The sequence below is a fragment of the Heptranchias perlo genome, chromosome 11, assembly GCF_035084215.1.
Source record: "Heptranchias perlo isolate sHepPer1 chromosome 11, sHepPer1.hap1, whole genome shotgun sequence".
NCBI lineage: Eukaryota > Metazoa > Chordata > Chondrichthyes > Hexanchiformes > Hexanchidae > Heptranchias > Heptranchias perlo.
In genome coordinates, this window is record NC_090335.1 from 28,170,994 (window position 1) to 28,198,053 (window position 27,060).

The 27,060-nt window shown below is 42.3% G+C and overlaps 1 protein-coding gene across 3 annotated transcripts in view; it reads right to left on the bottom strand.

The window, feature by feature from the left end:
• The window catches only part of LOC137327204 (glutamate receptor ionotropic, kainate 1-like), a 297,693-nt gene that overhangs the window by 101,831 nt on the left and 168,802 nt on the right, over positions 1–27,060 (bottom strand). For all 3 annotated transcript variants that reach the window (XM_067992767.1, XM_067992764.1, XM_067992766.1), the window contains exons 2-5: positions 25,320–25,487; positions 24,936–25,193; positions 16,368–16,549; positions 8,362–8,415 (exon numbers count right to left, since the gene is read on the bottom strand). In XM_067992767.1, the coding sequence (XP_067848868.1) occupies positions 8,362–8,415; positions 16,368–16,549; positions 24,936–25,193; positions 25,320–25,487 (662 nt within the window). The remainder of the gene's footprint in view (positions 1–8,361; positions 8,416–16,367; positions 16,550–24,935; positions 25,194–25,319; positions 25,488–27,060) is intronic.

Consider the following 27,060-nt stretch of genomic DNA (forward strand, 5'->3'; position numbering starts at 1 on the left):
GCTGTGCCTGCCACTGATGCTGATGTGCCTCCTCTTGAGGTGTACTGCTGAATACATTCATTGTGCCCCCCCCCATCCTGATGGTTTGAGAGAGTCCAGAATTTAGGTAACTATGTGTGAACACAAGAATTCTGACTGTGAACAAAGAAATCTCAGTCTAAACACAAGAAACTCCCAGCCAAAAGTTTGTCTGAGAGAACTGATTGCCCTGCTGTAAAAACTCACCTTTTCTCCACACGTGTCAATCACTGGTTTAAATGTCCAAATGGCTGCCAGCCGCAACTCGCCTCTGTTTCCATGGAGTGTTTCAGGGGCCATGGGAGACACGTTCAGGTAGAGTTAAAATCGTTTGTCTGCCTCATTATTCTGTAATTTAATCCCCTTAACTACTTCAAATACCATAATTACGCCTTTAAATGTTAAAGCTGGCAGGACTTCAGGGTTTCTGAAGCGCGCGCGCACCCAGATGTATCTGGTGAAACGTGGGAGTTAGTGGGTTGGACCCCCCCCACCCCACCTCTATCCCACCCGTTCTTCGGGATTAAAATTTACCCCAGAGAGTCTGCAAAGGGATATGGACAGGTTAAGTGAGTGGGCAAGAGGGTGGCAGATGGAGTATAATGTGGGCAAATGTGAGGTTATTCACTTTGGTAGAAAGAATAGAAAAACAGAATATTTTTTAAATGGTGAGAAACTATTAAATGTTGGAGTTCAGAGAGTTTTGGGAGTCCTTGTACGCAAAACACAGAAAGTTAACATGCAGATACAGCAAGCAATTAGGAAGGCAAATGGTATGTTGGCTTTTATTGCAAGGGGGTTGGAGCACAAGAGTAAGGAAGTCTTGCTGCAATTGTACAGGGCTTTGGTGAGACCACACCTGGAGTACTGTGTACAGTTTTGGTCTTCTTACCTAAGGAAGGATATACTTGCCTTAGAGGCGGTGCAACAAAGGTTCACTAGATTGATTCCTGGGATGAGAGAGTTGTCCTATGAGGAGAGATTGAGTAGAATGGGCCTATACTGTCTGGAGTTTAGAAGAATGAGAGGTGATCTCATTGAAACATAAAAGATTCTGAGAGGGCTTGACAGGGTAGATGCTGAGAGGCTGTTTCCCTTGGCTGGAGAGTCTAGAACTAGGGGGCATAGTCTCAGGATAAGGGGTCAGACATTCAGGACTGAGATGAGGAGGAATTTTTTCACTCAGAGGATTGTGAATCTTTGGAATTCTCTACTCGAGAGGGCTGTGGATGCCCAGTCGATGAGTATATTCAAGGCTGAGATCGATAGATTTTTGGACTCTAATGGAATCAAGGGATATGGGGATTGGGTGAGAAAGTGGAATTGAGGTTGAAAATCAGCCATGATCTTATTGAATGGCGGAGCAGGCTCGGGGGGCCGAATGGCCTACTCCTGCTCTTATTTCTTATGTTTTTATGTTCTTATGTTTAATTTGGTTGTCTTTTTGGTAAAAATGGCCTTTTCTGCAATTATGGTGTGCTAGTGTTATTAAGGGTCAAGGTCTTGGGTAGTACTGAGTTACCATGTGCGAAAGTATACAATTCTTATTGATCGGTAATTAATGCATCATTTGCACATTGTTTATTACCAAAATTACCTTATCATTCCCCCTCCCCCCAAACATATAGGATGATTCCCAATTCTCCCTTCTGCACTATTATTAGATACAGAGGCCAAAATCCCTCATGACTTCGGTTAGAGACTGGTAGAACTTGCTGGAAAATAGCAGTCATGCCAGGGCTTAGCTGTTTCCAGGAGTTTCCGACTTGCCCTGCTGGAGTGATGGTGGAAACTCAGTCCATTTATTACAAGGGAAATGACCTCGGGGCTGAGCCAGGGGCAGGGACTCCCTACATCGGGAATTCCCACTCCGGTGGCACAGTTGGGATCCAGTGTATCTGTGGAGGGTAGTATTCCTAGAGAAATGAGGCGTACTAGCCTCCACATGGAAGGGCCCAGGCCAAGAAAACAACCTGGACTCCCAAAGAAATGTACATTTATTTCTTTAAAAACTTTTCCAGATCGTTCTCCTTACACAGGGTTGGAGGGACCAGGGCAAACCCCCCCCCACTTTGCAATGCCAGACGGGCACTGGAGCTCCTGAGCATATGGGGCAGGCGGGCACTGGAAATGCGCCCGTAATTGTGCTCGGGCTAATTAGGTGCCCTTTCACTGACCCTTCAAACTCCAGCAGAGTCAGTGCTGAAGGGCACCAGCGGGCGCAATCCGAGCCTAACTGCCAGGATTGCAACTCGAGAAAATTTGACCCAACCCACTGAAAATTCCCCTGGCAGCACAAAATGTAATGTAAAAAGTTAAGAAGCATTAGTTTAGCTGAGAGAATTTTAAGAAGGGTCAGTTTTACTGAAAGATCTTTTTCCTCTTTCTCGTTTTAGAAAAATGGAGTGAATTTTGTGCTCACCAAGGTGAAGGATGTCAATGTTGGCAAATGGAATATTTTTCCATATTTGTTCCCAGTATCAAACACTCTGAAGTCAGCAACAGTATTAATTAAAATTGAAGGTAAAGCTTTCTCTATTCTGATCTAACAATCTGCACTAATCCCAACATCAAATTATCAGCCCCAATTACACCAGCGCTCAACAGCTCACAACTTCCTGTCCATTAAAGTGAATGGGCTCAGAATTACAAGCACGGAGGCAGAAAATCCAGGCCATTATTTCCATGCTTGACTCCAGTTACTCTTGTGGCCTCTTGGTGCGAGGCTGTCAATTGAGTGACAAATTATGAGCAGTTTTGAGCTGTGAACGTACACCTACAAGGAGACTACTCAAATTAATTTCACTTCCAATGCTTACAACTGTCTGAAACAGGAGAATTTCAACCCGTCAGTCTGAGCTGAACTCAAATGCAGGTTACAGAAATAAAAAGGCAGTTGTGCCAACACTACACCGCTTAGCTCGTAAGAGCATTGTAACTTGCTAGACTTGGGTAATCGTTTTTTCTTAAATCGCAGAACTTGCAGAAAATTGTTTTCTATGCATTTTAATGTTTCCGGGCAACAGTAAAGATTTCTGTATGAACGGTTAAATATTCAATTTCTAGTAATCTTGGAAATGAACTCAAATCAAAATGTAAAGCAGAAATGCTACTGCACTTCTCAAAGGGTTAATAGTCAACGTGATTACTGGTGAAAAATTCCAACAGCGACTGTCGAAAGCTAAAATAAGCCGTACTGGTGATGCAAAAATATGAATGAACAACAAGAACCAGCCTGCAATCTCCATGCGTTTAGACAGGACTGCAGATTATTTACGTGTTTTTTCTACAGTTTGGGCTGACATTCTAAGTGATTTATTGAAAAGAGAGATTGAGTCTGTGCTGATGGTTAGAAGGGTGTCAGTATATCACTCTAATAGGTTTAAGAGCAACATATGCAGCAATAATATATCACCAATACTTAACAGTTACATTGCGCACACAGGGCTGCAGCACGACTAGATGTTATTTATTGCCCAATGTGAAGCACTCCAAAATGAATGCCATTTCACCTTCCTAGTTATATTTTAAAAGAGCAAAACTAGCTCGGAACTCTCAAAGGTTCCTAAAAGCGATGCTGTTCATCTCTTATGTCACTTTGCTGAATATTAATACAGAAATCATGTAATATTAAGTGGTTTCTGAATGAATTCTAACTTGTACCTTTACAACAAGAGGATATATAACAGAGTCCAGTTGGATTTGATAGTGACCGTGGGATTGTGTGTATGTCCGAGATATATCAGGGTTAGCAGAGTTCTTCTATACAACCCCAGATGTCAAGGTGGGGGATACTGATGCAAGCTTTGTGAAATAAACATCCAGCCCTGCTGAGGATCTGCTGCCATCTTGGCAGAGAAAAGATTTATTGTCAAGGTGTTTGAAAAAATAAAATCTAGATACAGTCAGAATTTTGTCCCAAATATAATTTGATACCAATGTGGCAGGTTTCTTCGGTTTTCTGGAAAGCTTGAGGGATGAGTGCAGCTCCAACAACACTCAAGAAGCTCGACACCATCCAGAACAAAGCAGCCCGCTTGATTGGCATCCCATCCACCACACTAAACATTCACTCCCTTCACCACCGGCGCACGGTGGCTGCAGTGTGTACCATCCACAGGATGCACCGCAGCAACTCGCCAAGGCTTCTTCGACAGCACCTCCCAAACCCGCGACCTCTACCACCTAGAAGGACAAGGACAGCAGGCACACGGGAACAACACCATCTGCACGTTCCCCTCCAAGTCATACACCATCCCGACTTGGAAATATATCGCCGTTCCTTCATCGTCGCTGGGTCAAAATCCTGGAACTCCCTTCCTAACAGCACTGTGGGAGAACCTTCACCACACGGACTGCAGCGGTTCAAGAAGGCGGCTCACCACCACCTTCTCAAGGGCAATTAGGGATGGGCAACAAATGCTGGCCTTGCCAGCGATGCCCACATCCCATGAACGAATAAAAACAAAAGCTACTTCAGACTGTGATTTGTTCAGTTATGTGTATGACTGCTAGTTATTTTTGAATGTGGACAACAATCATTTAAATCCAGTAAGTCCCAGTAATTGTTTTCAAGGATATTTAAAGGAACTGTAGCTATTTGAATCAGAGGGATTCAGGTTGGAACCTCCGAGAGGTATAGTTTGGACTAGCACAGCTCCTGGAGACATAAGCAATACCAGAAAAGAAGCACTGGCCCTGAAAATCTGCAGGGTGATGCCCCGTGGTGAACGTGCCAAAATCCACTGGTCGTGGATCTCCACCCCTGACTCTGAAAGGCCAGAAAGTGCAGCAAAAGAGTCCTGCGCAGGGGGAAAGGGGGAAGGGAGAGAGGAAGGGCTGTTGCCCACCCCCCCCCCCCACCCCCACCCTGGAGTAAGTATGTAGGTGCCCTCTCAGGCCCCCTTACAAACGGGACCAGTTTAAAACTTAAAAAAAAAAATTGGCTGGCCAAATCTTCAGCAGTCCAGGCCAAGATCCTGGCTTGGACTCCTAGGTGGGCCCCACATCTCCCAGATCATGGTCAGCCAATATGCCTGGTCTCACCTGCGCCCACCATACGCCGAATCCTGAAGAAGACCCGAGATATTCAGAGTCCCTCCCCCCACTCCCCTTAATTAGGTTGATGGACTTGTAAGGAGCGGACAGAGGCTCTGCCCCCACACACTACCATCCCAGAAACTTGGGAGCAAGTCCCAACCTGGTGTATCCATATCCCAGACTAGTTTCTGGGTGTCCAGGGAGTCCGCTGGAAAAGTCACAGATTTTCGGGGCCACTTTGTATATAAATGTTATTTAGAAAACAATAGTTTTACATTTAGATTTCAACCTTTTATTGTTTTCCTTTTGAGGAGCAAGATAAAAGGATTTCTACTGTAAATGTATATTGCTGTAATTTATTCACTTGTTCATCGTCTGTTGAATAAATTCACTTTATAGTTTAATTCGAAAATGAGGTGTGATATTGCTGTGCCATACCACTTGTTGAAGAGGAGAAATCCTGTGGAGGCATAGGAAAATTCTAGTAGCTCAAATAATTAATAGGAGGGTTATTGTTCATTATCCTGGGCATGTTACTGAAAGCTTACCTAAATATCAAGGCTAGCAAAGATACTCTGGAAAGCATAGGGAATTGGGATTCATCTACAAGAGTGACCCAAGACACAGGAGCCAAAACATCTAGAGTAAAAAGGTAAAAAGGACCCAAAAACGTAAGACTTTACAATGAACATCCACGTCATTCGTGGGTTGAGCACACCCTGAACCCATTGTTATTGCACACTGCTAAATTACTGGTGGGAGGAACTGTCTCGTCAGCATTGTAGTGATGAAGCCATAAATTAGCTTTGTTCAGTTCATTAATGCCAGCATAATTGGTGTTTAAATAGACCTCGCAACATTTTTTGAGGCTCATTTGCATGTGTGGTGTGTTCCCAAACCTCATACGAATCCTGCATTGCAGCAGAGACTGCAGACTGCTTGGCTCTACTGACAAGCAATTTGCTACAAACCTCAGTTACAGTGTCAAATATTTTGGCTATACTGGGTACTGGATTCTATGCTCCACTTGCACTGCAATTGGCTAAGGAAGACAAGGAAGGGCAGGAAGGGGCTACCTTTGATGTCACGCAGGTGTGGAATGCATCAGATCTACTGTCTTGGGCACAGCCATTCAGGAGCAGTGCATTAGGACGTTGCGGCTAAGCAGTGAGGCCATTTCTTCAATGAAGTTATCCAGACACGATCAAACACCTGTACTGCACTGCCAATGGTCATGACAGTCACCATGGTCCTCCATTTCTATGCGTTAGGATCCAGGCAAGCACCGGTGATACATAAAGTATCAACCAGTTTGCAATCTGCAGATGTATCAAGGACATGACAATAGGGACAACAACTTCATTATTTTCACTACTGACTGGCAGCGCCAGCACAATAGGGCAGTGCGTTTCTACAGGTCTGCTGACTTTGTAAGAGTTCACAGAGGCACTGGTTGTACGCATGTTACAATTCAGGTCCCTGTGCAGAAAGCAATGTCCCATAAGAACCACAAGTTCTTTTGTTTTATTGATGTACAGCTGGCATGTGATAATCAGCGCAGAATCATGGGAGGCGAAGCTCCCAGCTTCCCGAGAGCTCCCATGGTTCCTTCATGTTAAGTCAATCAGCTCTGCTGTATTTGAATGAGAGGAACGGTAGAAGAGAAACAAAGGCCACCCTTTGCAGGCATGACTCATTACACCTTTACAGCAACCGCAGGCAGAAGCAGAGCACAGGTACAATGAAACTCATACTAAGCCAGATAAGTGGTACTAATATCACTGGTATCTTAAAGCAGTACATTGCAATACAAGCCCACTATAGTCTTGTCAATAATTGTCATCTGCTATCTGCTGCATAAATTTGCTCTACAAAAAAGCCTCATCATGGAGAAGAAAAGCAGAGTCCAGAAGTCATGGCAGAGCAGGAGGATGAAAATGACAATGATGGATTCATGAGGGAGAAGGGAATAGAGTGATACAGGGGCAGGGTGGGAAGAAGTAATTAGAGTGCGAGGAGGCTCATATGGAGCATATACACCGGCATAGACCAGGCGGGCTGAATGGCCTGCAGATTCTATGTAATTCTATGATTCTATGCCCAGTTACCAGTGCAGATGGGACAACTGGTATGCCAGGGACTAAACTAAAATATCCTCCAATAAATGCCAGAGTAGCCCCACCTGTAATTCACATATGCTCAAAGTAGCTGATTTTTGGATGAGCAAGAGGGGTCAGAATATCCAGGCTAAAGTTTTCTGATTGTAATCATTCTGTTTTGGTTTTGAGCTGATTTATCCAAATTCTGGGGGGAAGCCAAAAATGAGGATGATCAATAATCTAGTAATTATCTGTAAAATAATTATGGAGTCACATTTTTACCAATAATCATGCTTCTAAATCAACTAATATCACTAATTAGCTAATTTGATTTTCTATAATTTGATATAAAACTCAGAAGGTAGTTTCTTTTTTATACCAAACCAATCTCTTTAAGCTTGATTGTAACATTACTGTCCCACTGTGTGGCAGTTTTATTTGACTTTTAAAGGTAACGGCAAATTGCATTGTGTGTCCAAAATATGAATGATGCCTTACTGGCCGTATCCATGGGCAGAATCAGCCACTGTCTCCCATAAGAGATCGGTGCAATGAGAAGGGAGTAAAACAGCCCTCATTTTAATATCGATGGAATAAATGGTTGAATGTAGTGCCCTCGGTAGAGCTTTGTGCGCTGGAAGTACATATTGGGAATTCGGGCACTTGCTCCATTCGTGGGTCCACAGTTTTTTTCCCATTAAAATGAATGATCAGAAAATCATGGGTCTGCAAAAAAAGTCCTTGGATATGCACTTGAAGTGTCATAACCTACAAGGCTACGGACCAAGTGCTGGAAAGGGGGATTAGGCTGGGTATCTCTTTTTCAACCGGCACAGACACGATGGGCCGAATGGCCTCTTTCTGTGTCATAAAATTTTCTATGTTTCTATGCAAATCAGGCATGTGGCCAATTTCCCAAGGTGCACTCCTTAATTTTTTTTTCCCCTAACGTGGGTATGGCCAGTGATGTCTCACCAGTGGGGTGTGGGTTTAAAATTAGATTTCTATATAGTCCCCATTGTCCCTCCCCTCTCTTCAAGAGAATAAAAACAGTGCTCTTACAACCCAAAGTGCATGATAACTGAGGTGGGCTTGGTAACTATTGCTTCCAACATCAAGTCCATGTCGGCATATCAGCAACAAACAGACAAATCACAGTCACAAGTCTCTGAAACAAAGTTATTGCTTAAAAATGGTACCTTACCAGTGTAGTGAAAAAGTAATGATAATACTCAGTCATCATTCCCATCGACAGGATCTGCAAAGGGAACAAACCAGCGTTAAACAAAGAAATAAAGAACTTGTATTTATATAGCAACTTTCACATCCTCAGGACGTCCCAAAACGCTTCACAGTCAATGATTTTCTTTTGACGTTTAGTCACTGTTGTGTAGGAAAACGCAAGAGACAATTTACACACAGCAAAGTCCCACAATCAGCAATGAGATGATTGACCAGCTAAATTGTTTTGGTGGTGTTGGCCAAGGGATAAATTTTGGCCACGAGACTGAAAGAACTCAACTGTTCTTCTTCGAATAGTGCAATGGGGTAATTTATGTCCACCTGAACGGGCAGACAGGGCCTTGGTTTAACGTCTCACTTGAAAAACGGCACTGCACAGCTGGAGTTTCACTGCGATTTGAAGAAGCCATCAGGTTGGGTTATACTCATGAGCATGGTGCCTAAACTGGAAGGACGAGCGGGGAGAGTTGATCGGGGAAGCAGCGAGTAGGCTGCAGTTGTCCAGCGAGTGGGGGTGCGGTGAACTGAGAAAAGAGAGGTGGTCAAAGGGGCATGAGAGGAGTATTGGAGTAGCCATGGGGGATACATTGGTGGTCAGGTGTGCAAGTGGGGGAGGCCGAGGATGTAGATCAGGTGAATGGCAGTATTAGGGAAAATGGGCTGGGAAGAAAAAGCAGCCAATACAATAGGGTGAAAGTAATTCTGGGAGAGTGGTTAGGGGCCAAATCTTTTTTAATAATTACTATTGTATTTGGACTTAGTTTCTAACCTCTTTATTTGCCTATACCAACATGGCTGCCAGTATTCAAAATAAAGGTTCAGAGGCTGTCCACATTGACACTCTAAAACTGCGAGAAGACTCAACCTGTTTTTAATATTAATTCTCAGTATACTATTAAATGTTTTTAAAGCTAACATTATGTGACATTTAACATTGGAAAACCCAATCACAGAACCACTTATCAGCATAACTGGCACTGCATCCAAATATCGACATTATTTATAATGAATTCTCTCATAAACAGAGCCTGACACGCATTATGAAATAGAATGCTACGACCCATTTTTAATATATCACATAACAACTGTTCCTCAGTGGTGTTGTTTATCACAAAACCATTCATTTCAAAAATAAACAATGACTGTTTAAGATAATGTCTTAAACATTTATTCGAAATATAACAGTGAGGATATAGTAGTCCTGAAACTGCTATGTGAGCAATAGTCTGTGCCCACCGGTAGCACAATCGTGCCTGTGTCAGCAGTAGGGGAGGACAGGTTCGCTGAGGTCTGTGAGGTTCACCCACCTCCTCATTGCCATGGGCTCTCTGCACATGAAACCTGGGCACAGGAGGGTGATTTTCAATAGGCACCTGCCCGTTTAATAACTAGGACCCTGGAAATCGGGTCGCAGTCTCGCCTGTCCATTCCATGCCCGACATTATTTTGGGTCGGGCTTTCTCTCAGGTGTCCAGCGTGTCCTCCTGAAACCGCCAGGTGCCTGATTAATATATGCAAATGAGGGTCTAGCACTACTTTAAGGATCCAAACACTATTTTCAACAGCTCCGGCATGCTATTCTTCAGTTCCAAATTTGACTCACAAATCATGGGTGGGAACATTCGGGCGGGCACCGTATCCAGCGTCATTTAAAGGGATCATCAACTGCTCTCAGTTAAATCACTGGTTTGTGCATTTTAACAGCTAGTTGCTGATTTTGCTTTTTTTAAGCTGTGTTGGTTGTTGGAACGGACATTAAACTTACCGGAATATTATCTGGCTGAGTCTGCACTGGAATTTTGACCAGCGACTTCTGGCAAACTTCAGGTTGGCATTATGGGTTTGGTGATTGGGATGCCACTGTGACTGGAAGAGAAGCAGGCCAGAGTCTCAGAGTCCTGCAACTGCAGGGAGAAGAGGCAGAAGGAGGGAAGCTCGCAGGAAACCTTACTCCACTAGAGTGTACGGACCAAGAACTTCATACCTGCAGTTCAGCGAGGAGCTGTGTATGAGGCGGCTCTGCTTTACCAGGGAGGCTGTCACACAGCAATGTCACCTGCTGCAGCACCAGGTCACACTCGTGCTTGCCTGTGTAACTGTGGCCCTGAATTTTTATGCCTCGGGGTCATTCCAGGCTGCAGCTGGTGACATTAGCAACGTTAGTCAATCTGTGTATAAGACTGCAGGTGACAGATGCACTGATCACCACAGCCAATGACTTCACCTTGTAGGAAGCTGAAAAGCAGGACGACAAGGCTCTGAGATCTGCCGGGACTGCAGGCTTCCCCCAAGTGCCGAGTATTGTCAACTGCACGCACATAGCCTTGTGTGCTTCAACTCAAGACCCTGGAATATACATGAACAGGAAGGGTTTCCACTCGCTGAATGTGCAGCTGGTGTGCGATGACATGCAGCACAACATGCAGGTCTGTACCAGGTATCCTAGCACCCATCATCATGCCTTTGTCCTGCGCCAGTCCACAGTTCCACTTCTCTTTCATCCAGACCATCAGGTGAGAGGCTGGCTGCTTGGCATCAGGAGCCATCCCTTGCATACGTGGCTCATGACACCTGTCAGGAACCCATGCATAGACATCGAGAGGCGATACAATCAAAGCCATGCCTCCACCAGAGCACACTGTTGGCATCCTCAAGCAACACTTCAGTTGCCTGCAGGTGTCCTGCAGTAGTCCCTGGAGAGTCTCCAGGATTGCCATTAATTGCTAGATGCTCCACAACTTTGCCATGCAAAGGGGCCAACCCATCGAGCCACCTATGGAGGAAAACATGGAGGTGGAGGAGTTTGAAGAACAGGAAGAAACAGAGAATGATGAGGAAGAGCAAGGCCCAACTGTCCAACTAGCTGCAAGAGTTCTTCAACAGCATCTCATCCAGGAACGCTTCAGCTAAATTGCTCCTATTCCCCTGCACCAACATTCCTCCCAATATCAATTCCAGTCCTTCCACCATCCTTACGACTGCACTCAACCCAAATACCAGCGTGTGTATTTCAGTCAAAACACATTGCCTGATCAACAAATACTCACCAAACAAATGCTGCATGGCAAGAATTCAGTAAAAGATTGTAATCAGCATTGACAATCTATAAACTAATTACCCTGGTGCAAAATCGTGGTACCTGGCTTCAGTGCTCTCCTACCTTTTCTGTTACTTCTACAAAGTGCAACCCCGGAGGCTTCAGCAAGGGAGGTGAAAGGGTGCTGAGAACCCCGGTGAGACCACTTGAGATGGGCATGGTTGGCGACCATGAGAAGGCTGGATCTGTAAGGCTCAGCTACAAACTGCAGCATCTCGGCCCAACTGGCTTTCTGGCACTAGGGTGGGCACTGGTTGAGAGGTTGGTGGAGGGGAAGGCATGCTGTCATCCTGAGAGACAACAAGAAGAACCTTTCCCATGGTGCCACTGACACTCGTATGAGGCTGCACCTCAGCACTTGCACAAATCTGCAGGAGAGCAAAATGCAGGAGGGCTGTGACAGCACTGAAACCCTATCCATGATTTCACACAAACTGTGGAAGCCTGTGGACACAGTGGAGCCCAGAGACTGGATGGTAGCACTCTGAGCTTCTATCGAAGCTGTCACCACAGGCTCTGTTACTAAGGGCCCCACCACAGCATTCACAGAGCTGACCCCCATGCTCCACGGTTGACTACATTGCCTCTATGCCATACACAAAGACCCCGCATAAGTTGGAAGTGGACTTTACCATACTGTCCAATATGCTGTGGAGGCTCCCTGGCAGGTCATCCAATGCACCAAGCAATAAGCAATAGCTGGTGTGCGCCCGTCAGTCTTCTTTTAATAGCTGGGCCCTGGAAGTCCGCATCTGTGCCCTCTATAACAGAGCTGGGACGTGAGCTTGCCCTTCGGAGAGATGTGTCCTGTGCTACCCTTTCCCCCGCCCTCGCTCCTGCTCGCTAGTGCAGACCCCTGAACTTCATTGTCTGAAGTATGTGGAGTGCCAATTTCCTAGCTGGGGCTTGCAAGGGTCAGTGTGAGTGACGGTGCTTCTTCAGGAGGGCTGCCCTCCTTCTCTTCTGCTGCAGATGATCTTGGGAATTGTGAAGCACCTGGAAAGAGCCTAGAAAGAGCATAGTTAGCACTTAGTGGCAATGGATAACAGCAGCAGATGAGTGGCTGCTCTATAGGCCACCAGGATGTCATTCAGAATATGTGAGGGAGGGAGAAAGGGGGAGGGAAATGGCCAAGCATCCTGCAGGACGCTTTCTCCACCCTCACCATTTGCCACCAGTCAGCTATCCAAAAATGAAAATCGGACTCCTGGAGTCTGTTTCCACATGTGTTGAAGTCAATCACTGCTTTCTACCTACTGAAACATTTTTGCTCAATGTTAAGATTTAAACTCTAACATTGGAGTATTAAGGTAATGTGCACCTCAACATCCCAATATCATCAGTGAGAAATTCCTAAGAGATGCTTCAACTGAGAACCTAAGGGCTCCCTGCTGATACAACAAATTATGCATAATGGCAGTCTTCACAGTGGACAAGTCTTGCTTCTTGACAGTGAAGTAGACTCACTCATTAATTAGGAAGCACAGTGTGGCAAATTGAGTGTGCAGCATGACCTGTCAGGAGGCATGGTACTGGTGCAGCTGTTCCTGCTCATGAAATTCTTTCTGTTTCAGAGCCAACCCCATAAAATCATTCAAGAGGGTCTGAGGCGATGCGATGCCTCCACTCAGAAGCAAGCAGTTTCCTTCCACATACATGAGAAATGACCCATCTTGTGCTTCTCTTTCTAAATCACTAAGCCCTCTGGACTGTGAGTCAAATGCTGATGACACCTGGTGCTATGCTGAGGCTTGTGCTGAGTGGGTCCAACTTGCTGCTTCTGAGGTTGTGGCATATCTGTAACAAGAAGAAAAGGGTATAAGGTAAGTCAATTAGCGTAGTAAGGAATGCTCTTGCTGTACAGACAATACTTAGCACATATCCAAACATAACATCGTCACTACTTTATACCTGCTGTAACATATCTGCGCGAGAAGGTATGTGAATCAAATGAAATAAATCTAGAGTATATTATTCTCCTCCAGCTTGCACATCACCCACACTTTGTACTGCTTTCCTGCCAATGACCTTTATAATAGCATCTTTCGAATGGTTGAGAGATTTGTCCGCCTAAGTCCCTCCTTCTATCTGCACTCTATGCCTTCTGTTAAAGGAGGCATTGAATGAGCAAATATAATGCACCATGTATTTTAGACAACAATACAGTTTTCTGGCCTATCCATAGCTTGCATTCAAATACCTTGCTACAGAAGATATTTGAGAATGTTTGGGAGCTCACTGAGTGCACTGTAACTGTCAACTGTACGTGTGAATAATTATAAGTCAGTCTTCGATCTTTTACAGCCACATCGAGCTAACCTCGCTTGTTTTGATCCGGCTGTGCTGGTCTTCAACCACGTTCATTATTTCACTTTGTGTCGCATTTGCAGCAGGTTACTAATGAATTCAGATCAAGTATACTAAAATACACAAGCAAACTCACTGGATACCCGCTTACAATCAGTGGATACTTACATATATATGGCTGCTTCCACATATGGCAAGTTTATTCACACTTATTCTCATTTCTTACCTTGGCACTTTTCTTCAAGTCTGGCACCATGGTTCATATATATTTCTGACATCTCTTGGTTCATAGTTTCATGGTGGTCTTTGTGATGCCCCCCCCAATGCCAGCTTCACCCTATGGGGAATGGTAGCTTGTCCCTTCATTCCACCGCATCATCAAGCCACTTGCCATGATTTTCAGATCTCAATCTGTAAATCTCAGTTCAGATCCTCGGCACTTTCCCTCCATCTCTCACATCTGTGAGGATGAATGATAGTTATATACAATAGCGATATTGATTCTTGCAAACGGTTAGTGAATCAAGGTGAGAAACATGTTTGCTATGAAACTATTACAAAGATCAAGAGGAATGTAAAATTATATAAAAGGACTTGTGTAAAAGCTTTGAAAAATGTAAACTAGAACTGCACAGTATTTTATTCACCTTTCATATGCATTACTACTTGTATATTTTAGTGTTCAGTGCTGGACGCCTTTTCAACAATATAATTCACTGCAGATTCTGTTGATCATTTCTAGATGCTCTGGTCAGCTCCCAAACACACAGGGTGCTAAATTGGGCCATGTAGTGCCCTTTTCCAGCGTGACGTGCGCCAGACACCATCTTGGTATAGGAGTTTGTGCAGGCGTAGATAAGGAACGCTAGAATCATGTAAAGTAGGGAGAAAATGGCTTCAATCAGTGTGCAATGCTGATCTAAAGTGATAGACACCATTTTGGGACTTAACGCTCAATTCAATGCACAGACTTAACCCCGACCATCTGAACGTGTCTTACAGTGCCTGGAGGACCCCCGACCAGCGCTATTTAAAGGGACTATGCAGGATTTACAGGTTAGTGGCTGGATTATTGCCTCTGGCTGCTGAGACATTTGTGACTGTTTTTGGAGGTCTCCTAGACTTGAATACTAGGACGCGGGGACACAGCCTAACATTTAGAGCCAGGACGTACAGGAGTGAAGTTAGGAAATGCTTCTACACGCAAAGGGTGAGAGATGTTTGGAATGCTCTTCTACAGATGGCAGTTGATGCTAGCTCACTTGTGAATGTTAAATCTGAGATTGATAGATTTCTGTGAACCAAGGGAATTAAGGGATATGGGGCTAAGGCGGGTGTATGGAGTTAGGTCACAGGTCCACCATGATCTCATTGAATGGTGGAACAGGCTCGAGGGGCTAAACGCCACTGCCACTTGCTGCCTCTTGATATGCACCACCTTCTTTTGCAAGAAAGCGGGACGTGTGTCTAGGTGATGTGCCTGTCATGGTTGAATAGCTGCCAGTGTGCGTGGCCTGTGAGTTGTGGGTGGGCGGCTTGAAACAGTGGTAATGTGTAAGAGTGGGAGGACGCATCTGGTTGGAAAAGTTGAGTACTGATGGAAAGAGTTTGTTGGTATGTGGGGGATGGGGGAGGTGTAGTGCATGGTGCAGTTGGTAGGAGACGCCACTTGATATTTGACCTCACTCACCTTGACCACTCATGTCAAAGCGTTGAACTTCTTCCTGCACTGCATCCATGTTCATGATGCTCTGCACCTGGTATTGACTCCATCTCCCACTGACTCCCACTACCTTTTGGATATATGTCTGGAGGGCCTCTTGTTCCACCCCTCCCCCGCGGATATAGGATGTCCCTCCTTGTGTCCACCTCTTGCACCAAGGCCTCTAGTGCATCAGCAGAGAACCTTGGTGCACACACTCTCGCAGGCCTGGTACCAACTCAGTTCGGCAGATGGTGAGGTCTGGCATGCAGATTGGAGGATGTGGGATTTAGTAGTGCGCAACCTTTATGTTTTAACATAATTCATCAGTGTGTAAACATAGGAATGGTACCTGCATCTGTGTTTTACGTGTGCGATGTCTGACTCCGTGCAGACAGTAGACTGTTATTTACAGCAAAGTACCAGCCACCTTTAAGAGATTTCTAAGCAACATCCTCCCTTTATGAGATTGAGCTCTCCCTAGTGGTAGAAAGTGCGAATTGCATAGATTCCACAAGCAAGGCCCGGAATGGAACGCTGATTGCAGGTGAGTCCTCGGGCCGGCCGAAATTTGCGTCCTGTCTGCGCAGAGGTCATTGGGCACGGGGTAATAGCACATCACACTACCAACGCCCAAAAACAGCCCTTTTCCAATTATTTCCCCCCACACTTTCTGCACTAAAACACATACAGGAATGATTTTCCATTAGCTTTGGACATAGAACATTATAAAGAAAAATTAGAGAAATCTGCATTTTCACATTTATTCTGAGTACAATCAGTTAAAGGAATGCAGTTTTATTACATAAATGAAACCTTCCAGACATCCTAATGGAACCAACAGAGTATAGACTTCCATCACCTGTTTCAATATTTGGGCTGCAGTTTCATATGTGCAGTCAAATATCACGTAGAACTCCTTCGCCCTTTTCATCTGCTTCAGAAGAGGCTTAGCATCTCTATTACCTGATGGCAACTGGCGAATTTTAACTTTAATGTTGTATCTGGAGGGGGCTTTCATTAATTCTTGTAAGCGAATGAGACCTAGGAAAAAAATAATAGCACAACACTTAACAATTAAAAGTTGTATAGCTGTATGGACCTAAAAAAAAACCCTGTTCAATTTGCTAATTAGCCATCTATATCTCAGTGATTTTTCAAATTTCTAACATATCTTAAGGAAAATATCATTAATAAATTGTAATCTGTTCTACAGCTAGTAGAAATGTTGATATGAGATAATGGTCAGGAGTTCCTCAGGGCAGTGTCTTAGGTCCAAACATATAAGGTCAGAAATGGGGATGTTTGCTGATGATTGCAGAGTATTCAGTTCCATTCACAACTCCTCAGATAATGAAGCAGTCCGAGCCCGCATGCAGCAAGACCTGGACTACATCCAGGCTTGGGCTGATTAGTGGCAAGTAACATTCGCGCCAGACAAGTTCCAGGCAATGACCATGTCCAACAAGAGAGAGTCTAATCATCGGGAATCCCCCAACATCAACATTGACCAGAAACTTAACTGGACCAGCCATATAAATACTGTGGCTACAAGAGCAGGTCAGAGGCTGGGTATTCTGTGGTGAGTGACTCACCTCCTGACTTGCCAAAGCTTTTCCACTATCTACAAGGCACAAGTCAGGAGTGTGATGGAATACTCTCCACTTGCCTGGATGAGTGCAGCTCCAACAGCACTCAAGAAGCTCGACACCATCCAGGACAAAGCAGCCCGCTTGATTGGCACCCCATCCACCACCCTAAAAATTCACTCCCTTCACCACTGGCACACCGTGGCTGCAGTGTGTACCATCCACAGGATGCACTGCAGCAACTTGCCAAGGCTTCTTCGACAGCACCTCCCAAACCCGCGACCTCTACCACCTAGAAGGACAAGGGCAGCAGGCACATGGGAACAACACCACCTGCACGTTCTCCTCCAAGTCACACATCATACCGACTTGGAAATATATCGCCGTTCCTTCATCGTCGCTGGGTCAAAATCCTGGAACTCCCTACCTAACGGCACTGTGGGAGAACCTTCACCACACAGACTGCAGTGGTTTAAGAAGGTGGCTCACCACCATCTTCTCAAGGGCAATTGGGGATGAGCAATAAATGCTGGCCTTGCCAACGACGCCCACATCCCATGAATGAATAAAAAAAATGGTCCTTACCTACCTGTTGGTAGGTCCCTCTTGAGACCTAAGAACAGTACACTATATGGCAATTTTCTGACCCTGCTTCAGGTGGAAAGCCTTGCACACCAGTGGCATGTACTGGAAATTTATGTGTGTGTTGTGCACGGTTCTTTGATCATTCATTGCAATGGTTGAATTTTCAATATATACTACCAGAGGGCAAGGCTCCCGCTGGAAGCACAAGGTTAGAAAATTATAAATATAGAGGTAAGAACATCATACTGAATCATCAAGTCACGGTCTTTTTGGATTACTTAATTCTAAAATATGACTGAAATAAAATCAATTGCTATTGATGCCCCTAATGTATCTGAATGCCTAGTGATTTCAGCATTTCATCCTGTTACTACTGGGATGCTGGAATGTTAGATTTCTTTGTGAACAACAAAGAAGCTTTTATGTACAGGTTCTAAGCAGGGGTCATTCCAGAATCCCATGCAACCAGCAAGGAGCCACCGCCCTCCAGCAGTGCATATCAAAAGTTCACCTGCTCACAGTTGCCCAACTATTAACTAAATGGCAAGCTTCCTCTCCAGTATTCCAAGGTCAGAAATTTACCCCAACGTCATTATCTTGTGGTGACAAATAAGTATTTTATTTTTCTTAATTGTTGATAAATGGAAGAAGTTCTTTCCCAAATACTGTTGGTAATAATCTGAAGTTGACATAGACCAAGGGAGAAATACTTCAGTATACCTATCTCTTTAAGAACAGCTATTATGTGACTATCCCTTAGTCCCTCTCTATACGGACCATTTGCCCTTCCCTGCCATCTTACTGATTTCAAGGCTCACTCACAGGGATTCATAGGAGAACCACAAAGACAGTTGAAATTCCTTTGTGCACTGTTTTTAAAGCACTAGTTAATGCATTTGTGAAATTTCTGTGTCTGTTATTTTAATAAAGACATTATTTTGAAATGGGTTAAAACCCTGTTTCCTTTATCTGTGCACCTGTAAATAGTTTGGCCTGGTTAGTTCGTTGAAGTAACCTTATGAAAAGTCTGTGAGACCACAACAGTGGCCGTCTGTATTAACTTCAGGAGGCTTTTTTTGCGAACCTGTTTCCAGCGGAAAAGGGCATCAGCTTTGCTTGCTTATTCATAAAACACTCCGGCAATTTGGCTATTCCTTGGATGCTATGAAACCGGCTATACAACTTACATCCTGAAATGATTTTACCTGCAAGTATTTTGTGTGCATTGAGAACTCCAGTTGTTGGACTGTGAACGTTATGCATTTAACTTTCCAGAAATGGCCACTTTAGATACCATTGTATGACGACACAAAATAGCACAGGACCTCGCAGCATATTGTGTTATGCAAAAGGATTCATCCCACATACAAGTCTTAGATACTTTGTAATTGTCTTCTTATTTCAATGAATTTCAGTATTTTCATTGTTACAATATGTTTCTTTGATACGCCCATGTAAATGAAATGAGTAAAGGACATAGAATAATAATCATGGGAGATTTTAACTACTCCAAATAAACTGGCAAGAAGAGGTAGGTAAACGGGTACAGGGAATGGAGTTTTTACAATGTGTGTAGGACTCCTTTCTTACCCAGTATGTAAAAAGCCCAACAAGAGAGGAAGCACTGCTGGATCTAGTAATGGGAAATGAACCAGAACAGATAAGAGAAGTATGCATAGGGGAACATCTAGGCAATAGTGATCGCAACATAATAAGTTTTAAGATAAAGATTGAGAAGGACATAAGTAAGACAAAGACCAAAGTAATAAATTGGAAAAAAGGCTGATTTTAAGGGGATGAGAATGGAACTAGGGAAAATAAACTGGAAAATTTACTGACAAACAAAGAAATAGAACAGCAGTGGGGAAACATTTAAAATGGTGATTAATAGAGTCCAGAGGAAATATATCCCACTAAAAAGCAAGAACAAAGCAGCCAGTAATGACGTGCCATGGATGAATAAAGAAATAAGGGCAAAATTGAAACTAAAGAAAAAGGCATACACTAAGTACATAGACAATAAAGGAGAGGATGACAAAAGGGAATACGAAAAGTTTAGGAAAAAAGTCAAAAAAACAATTAGGAAGACAAAGAGAAACTATAAAATTAATTTATCAAGGAATATAAAAAGAAATAGTAAAGTATTCTACAGATACATAAATAACAAAAGAAAAATAAGGATAGCGATAGGGCCACTCAGTGATACATACGATAAACTCACAGGTAATGACAGCAAAATGGCAGAAATATTAAATAACTGCTTTGCCTCAGTATTTACCCGGGAGACCAACATGGTGGGCATGACATTAGAAGAAGGGATCAAAAAAGATATAAAGACATTTAAGATAGAAAGGGGGGAGATAATTGATAAACTAATCAAACTTAGAGAGGATAAAACCCCTGGTCCAGGTAGATTGCAACCGTACATATTAATAGAAGTTGGGGAAGAGACAACAGAGGGACTATTACATATATATAAAACTTCATTAGGAAAGGGAATAGTGCCAGAGGACTGGCGGACAGCTTATGTGATTCCTATATTTAAAAAGGGAGTTGAAACAAGTCCAGGGAACTATAGATCAATTAGCTTAACATTGGTGGTAGGAAAGATAATGGAATCCTTATTCAAAGATGTAATAGCAAAACATCTAGAAACTGAAAATATAACAAAGAATAGTCAGCATGGATTTCAAAAGGGAAGGTCATGCTTAACCAATCTTATTGAATTCTTTGAAGAAGTAACAGAAAGAGTAGACAAGATAATGCCTTAGGTGTAATATATATGGATTTTTAAAAGGCCTTTGGTAAAGTACCGCGTAGTAGATTTGTGACTAAGGTCAGAGCATGTGGAGTCAGGTGACAGGTAGCAGAATGGATAGCAAGCTGGCTACAAAACAGAAAACAGAGAGCAGGGGTTAAAGGTAGTTACTCAGACTGGCAAAAGGTGGGAAGTGGTGCTACACAAGGATTGGTGCTAGGACCACTGTTGTTCACCGTTTACATAAATGATTTCGACTTGGGAATTTGCAGACAACACCAAATTACGGCGTATAGTTAATATTGAGAAGTACTACAACAAAATACAGGACATTAATAAACTTGCAGAATGGGAATGTAATTGGCAAATGAATTTCAATATAGATAAGTGTGAGGTGTTACATTTTGGTAGGAAGAATAAGAAGGCCACAAACTCCTTGGAAAAGAGAGTCTAAATGGGGTAGAGGAGCACAGGGATCTGGGGGTACAGGTAAAGTAGTGCCGCAGGTTAATAAAGCCATAAAAAGCAAACCAGGCACTGAGTTTCATTTCTAGAGGGATTGAATTGAAAAGCAGAGAAGTTATGATAAACTTGTATAGAACATTGGTTAGACCACATTTGGAGTACTGTGAACAATTCTGGTCTCCATATTATAAAAAGGAAACAGAGGCACCGGAGAAGGTGCAAAAAGATTTACTAGGATGATACCAGAACTGAGAGGTTATACCTATCAGAAAAGATTGAACAGACTGGAGCTCTTTTCTCTAAAAAAAATGAAGACTAAGGGGTGACCTATTAGAGGTCTTTAAGATTATGAAGGGGTTAGAAAGAGTAGACGTAGAGAAGATGTTTCCACTTGTGGGGGAGACCAGAACTTGGGGCCATAAATATAAGATAGTCACTAATAGATCCAATAGGAAATTCAGGGGAAACTTCTTTACCCAGAGAGTGGTTAGACTGTGGAACTCACCTCCACAAGGGGTAGTTGAGGCAAATAGCATAGATTCATATAAAGGGAAGCTAAGCACATGAGGGAGAAAGGAATAAAAGGATCTGCTGATAGCTTTAGATGAAGTAGGGAGGGAGGAGACTCATGGAGGAGCATTAACACCAACATGGACCCATTGGGCCAAATGGCCTGGTTCTGTGCTGTGCATTCTATGTAATACTTTTATACAGTAATCTAGATCTAAAAGATCTAAACTGTATCATAATCTATGTAAAAGATTTAGACTGTGTTCATGAGTGCTTGCTCTATTTGGTGTTGAATAATGATACTTTGGACTTAAATACTTACCAATGCTAATAGGTAGTAACCATAAACTTAAGCACTGGTGCTGGAGCTGGTCATATTTTGGCATCACTACTTGAAACCTGCATGTTATGTAATACTTTCCAAATGTTTAAATTTATTATCCATACTGATACTTATAGTAAATGCGAGTTCATCTAGATAAAAAAGGTCAGATCACTCTGCAACAGTTATTCATCGCATATTCAGTATTACTCCACATGAAAATTGATGATTTACAAGATAAAATATCAGAGGTCAGGAACTTGAGGAGCAAGTTAATTGCTCCTGGCTCAAATTTTCATGTATTTAGAGACATTTACACAAATCAGCAGTTGTTTAAGCTACTGGAGTCTATAATACAAGACAGAATTACCAAGCACTTTGAGAAGCACAAGTTAATCAGGGCCAGTCAGCATGAATTTGTAAAATGTAGACCGTGTGTGACAAGTGAAAGAGAGAGAGCGTGAGAGAGAGCGCAAGAGAGCATGAGAGAGCGTGAGAGAATGAATGAGAATAAAAAGAGAAAGTAACAAATGCTAGAACACAATGAAGACTATCAATTAGAACTGACCAGATTCATATTGGAAAGTCAAAGAGCTTAATACCCTGAGGCATGCGCTTAACCAATCTTAGAATCTTTGAAGAAATAACATAGAAAATAGATAATGGAAATGCGGTGAATATAGTATATATGGATTTTCATTAAGCATTTAATAAAGTATCACACAAGAGACTTATGACAAAGCTAACAGCGTATGGAATTAATGGAAATGTGACCATGTAGATAGAGAAATGGTTGAAAGGCAGAAAACAAAGGGTAGGGGTAGAATAAAGTTTTTTGGACTGGAAATGTGATCCAAAGGGGCCTGTGTCAGGTCTGCCCTTAATTACCATACACATTTGATCTGGATTTATCAATTGAGAGAATAATATCAAAATTTGTTGATGACAACAAATTAGATGCTTACGGTAAATTGTGGTGAGGATTGTGAAAGACTGCAGGAGGATAATAGATAGGCCAATAGGATGGGCAGATGGGTGGCAGATGCAGTTAAAGGTGGAAAATGTGAAGTAATACAACTTGGAAGTAAAAATAGGGAAAGGAAATAGACCTTAGATGATAACATTTTAAATGGAGTAGAGGAGCTGAGGGACCAAAGTATACAGATACACAAGTCATTAAAGGTGGCTGGGTAAGTATATTCAGCAGACCTCAAAGATTAAAAAAATACAAATTGAATATTTGGTTTTGTATTTAGAGGCATGGAATACAAAATCAAGAAGTTAATGTTGAACTAGCATAATATGGTAGTTAGGCTGCAGTTAGAGTATTGTGTATAGTTTTGGGCACTCCATTATAGAAAGGGTAAGGAACAATGGAGAAGTTGTAGCATAGACCTATTCCGATGTTACCACGAATGAAGGCTTACAGTTGCGAGGTATAGTTTTTTTTCTACTAGAAATGATAGTTTAGGTCTTCGAGAAAATGAAATATCGAAATATTGTTTCCAATAGCTGGCAAGATGGTAACTCATTTAAATAGGAAATTAGGAAATTAAATCTTTACAGAGAAGATGTTTATGATGTAGAATTCTCTGCACAAACCAATGAAGCAAAGTCCATAAATCCTTTTAAAAGGGAATTAGATTGTTTCTTGAAAAAGAGGAATATTAAAAATAATGGAGAACCAGGGAGAGAGTGAGATTGGACTAGAGCTCATGTGGAGAAAAACATTGGCACAGACTTAATGGGCCAAATGACCTGTAATATTCCATGATTCTACGAACACAAAGAATGCATGGAACAAGAAAGGGCCATTTGCCCAATCAGACCAGTTCCTTCCACAGGTATACAATTTGCTACATCATGGACTCCACCCAATTTATTTAATCTCCTAAGGGAAACAACTATATAGTTTCTCCCTTCCTCTAAAGATAAGCAAGTAAAATTGTAGAATATCTAATTTTACAGCCCATATCTTTCAACCATTGGTTGCTATGGTCCAGTGGCTCAGGAATCATAATGTTCCACTGAGTATTTGATCTTGTCTCTTTATAATTATCCTTAGTCTTTATTTCTCCACAGAAAACAGGCTGATCTGAGTAACTGTGGAGAATCTTCCACTTCTGTGGTATGCTGTCTGTCAATGATATCATTTATAAGTAGACATTGCTAATAGGAGAATATTTCATCGTTTTTCAAGTAATTATCCCTAAGTAACAAAGCATGTGATTGGGTAAATCAGGTTTGTATCAGTTCAGGGCACCACAGTAGGGAAGAGGATAATACAATATGTAGCTGAACCAGGAAAATAAAGACTCATTTTCAATGCAAATCCCTTTTCAACTTTTCACCACAGTAGGAGGTAGAAGCAATTTACTGAAAACCTAAATGGACATGTGGATAATTCAGGGAGGTTTGGAAGTTTAATTGAGATTTGAGCTCATTTACGCCTCTGTTATACTTACCTGGCTGACATGATTGAAGAACATTAGATAATGACACACATGACATGTTGCTATTCTATTACCAAACCACTTACCGAGGACGTCTTGTTGAAGATGAAGTAGTAACATCAGGATGCAATCCTGCTGCTCTTTGCTACTAATTTTCTGCTGAATTTATGCCACCCTGGGCCTACATTTGGTGTAAAAATCAATGCAGAACAAAGGCAATAAACTCTAGTTACACCCAGTTATATGAAGCTCAACAACAGCTTCAATAGAGATCATGGTAATTGGGAAAGAAAAGCATGTGAACTTTGTAGCACATTATTTAATCCTTAATCAGATTTCAACTCATAATCCTTATCAGTAAAGTAAACCTTCCTTCAATTTACAGTTTAAATTAGCTTTGCTACAAGCAATACAATTAGACCATCAGGCCCTCAGCTTTCTAATTAAATTAAATGTATATGAATACTGCAACATTTCTCAAAGGCATTTTGTCAGTTCAGAACAAAACAAATGCACATTTCTATGGTTGATTGACATTAGAATAACCCTGGCTTTACTGCACCAGACAAATCTAATCAGAACTATGAAGTCAGTAGAGTATTGAGTATTTATACAATAACAGGCTATGTGCAGGTCAGCATATTCCAGCTCATTGGTTTGGAGGTGCTGCAGTTTTAAGGAAGATATTGACATTAGTAGGATGGAACAAGTTAAATATATAACAGGGTTTTGATAATTAGTTACACACCTGTACTATCTTCATAAACTACAGTGATTGTCTTCCATTTGTAGTACTGCACCAGGTCCAGGATGGCTCTACTGATAGGTGTATAGTCTGGATAGAGGTTAATGTAGAATGAGTCCTTCTGATCTGCTATTGGGTGTTTCCAACGGGTCTGGATGTGTGGAACTTCCATTGCATTAGAGATAGACTGCACCGCACTTATTGAAGAACTGTGGGAAGGTCCAAATACAGCTGCTACTCCAAGAGTAAGCTGATCACAAGCTAGAGGGTTTTAAAGAAACAGTTCAGTTACATTATAAATCTGACGCATATCCTTTCAAGTTGGAAGTAAAGCTTCTTCAAAAATATAATTTCAGAAACTAATAACTTTGAATGTACAGTACTCACCTCGCCTGGAAGCTTCGAAGCTGTCATAAAGATTAATTCTCTGTATGTCGTATGTGAGTGTAGCATTAGGCATTAATGTCCTATTTCTGTTTATACTGGTGACTGCAAACTTGAAGGCCATCTCTTCAATACTAATAGGCTCATTTTCAGTAGTTTCAAAAATACCTCCTAAAAAAAAGAGACAGATATCTCAAAATGGCTTTTGCACTTTTGCCGAGACAGAAAAGATATTCACATTAACAGTTTTCTTGCAAAATACAATATTTTATACATATTTGTCATATTGGATTTTTAAGCATTAAAGAAGTAGAGTCTGCATTACTAACATCAACGCAATCCGCACAAAATTGGCCAAACCAGCTCAAAAGATCGGGGAATTTTAAACGTGAATTACGCTCAAAATCACTTACGTTGGTGTTTTCCGCAATCTTTTACACTGGTTTAAGAATCAATTCACCCGGATCAGCCCCCCACCGCCCCACACAAAACTGGCTAGCAGGTCAACATTGTGAGATTCTGCCGATTGCGCTGGTTAGGTAGGGAAGGCTCTTCAAATTGTGCCCATTTTCTTAGGCGCACAGGCATTAGTGGGAATGTTTTAAAAGTTTTTTCATATAAAAATATATTTAATTTACTAAGAAACTGAGTAGTGCACACCAAGTAAATCTAGTTAAATGGTTCAGTATTGTTTTTTAAAGTCATTTTCAACGATTTTAAATCAGGTTATTTACAGGTGGAAGATTGGACACTCTTATTAAAAATGCTTATTTTTTGTGATAAACCCATTTCAGCTGTATTAACAAAACTGCACCAAGTTACCACCCTTAAATACATCAATGAATACTTTTTAATTTAAAGGAAAAAAGATAAACGCTTACATTCTATTACGCTGCGCGATTGCGCTGGTTCATGGAAGATTTTACATTTGTGATTATACAAATGAATTTTATCGGAAACTTGAACTGTAACCTAACCAGTGCAATTTCAAACATATTTTGGGTGCAATATCCTGATTGCACCCAAAGCAGAAACTCTATACCTTATTATTTTAGCTATGACTGGAAAAACAAACCTGGCATTCTAAGTAAATGCATCTGGCATTTACTAGTTTCTTAAATATATTTTGATATATAGGGCTCAATTTTAAAAGGAAAGTCCGGGTGTGTTGGGGGGGGCGGGGGGGTGGTGGCAGGAATCTTGGTTCCAACCCGCTGAAGAACGCACAAGACCCAGAGTCATCTGTGTGGGCGCGCCGTTCCCGAGCCCGGAATTAAAGGCGGCAGGACGATATTTAAACCAACAATTCAAGTACTTAAAGTACTTGAAATGTGCAGGAATGTAATTAATTATGCTGGCAAGCGATTTCAACACTGCCTCAGCATGTTTCCTGTGCTGTGTGAAACACGCCACGGGAAATAAGTCATGTTTCAGCCGGCAGCCATTTAAATCCTAGTTTGACAGATGGGGACTCAGTTCTCTCAGACAAACTTTTGGCTGGGAGATCTTTGTGTTTAGACTAAAAATTCTTGGTTTCCATTCAGAATTGTTCTGTTTAAACATATTTACCAACTTTTTGGACCCCCTCAAACTGACACCATCAGGATGGGGGGTGGGGGCGGTGGGATGGCTGCGTTCACCAGTACATCTGGGGTCAAGCAATATCACCATCCTCGCCAGTCACGGCGTGCACTTCCGCCACTTGGAGCTCCACAACACAGTGCTGCACCATGGGCACCTGCAT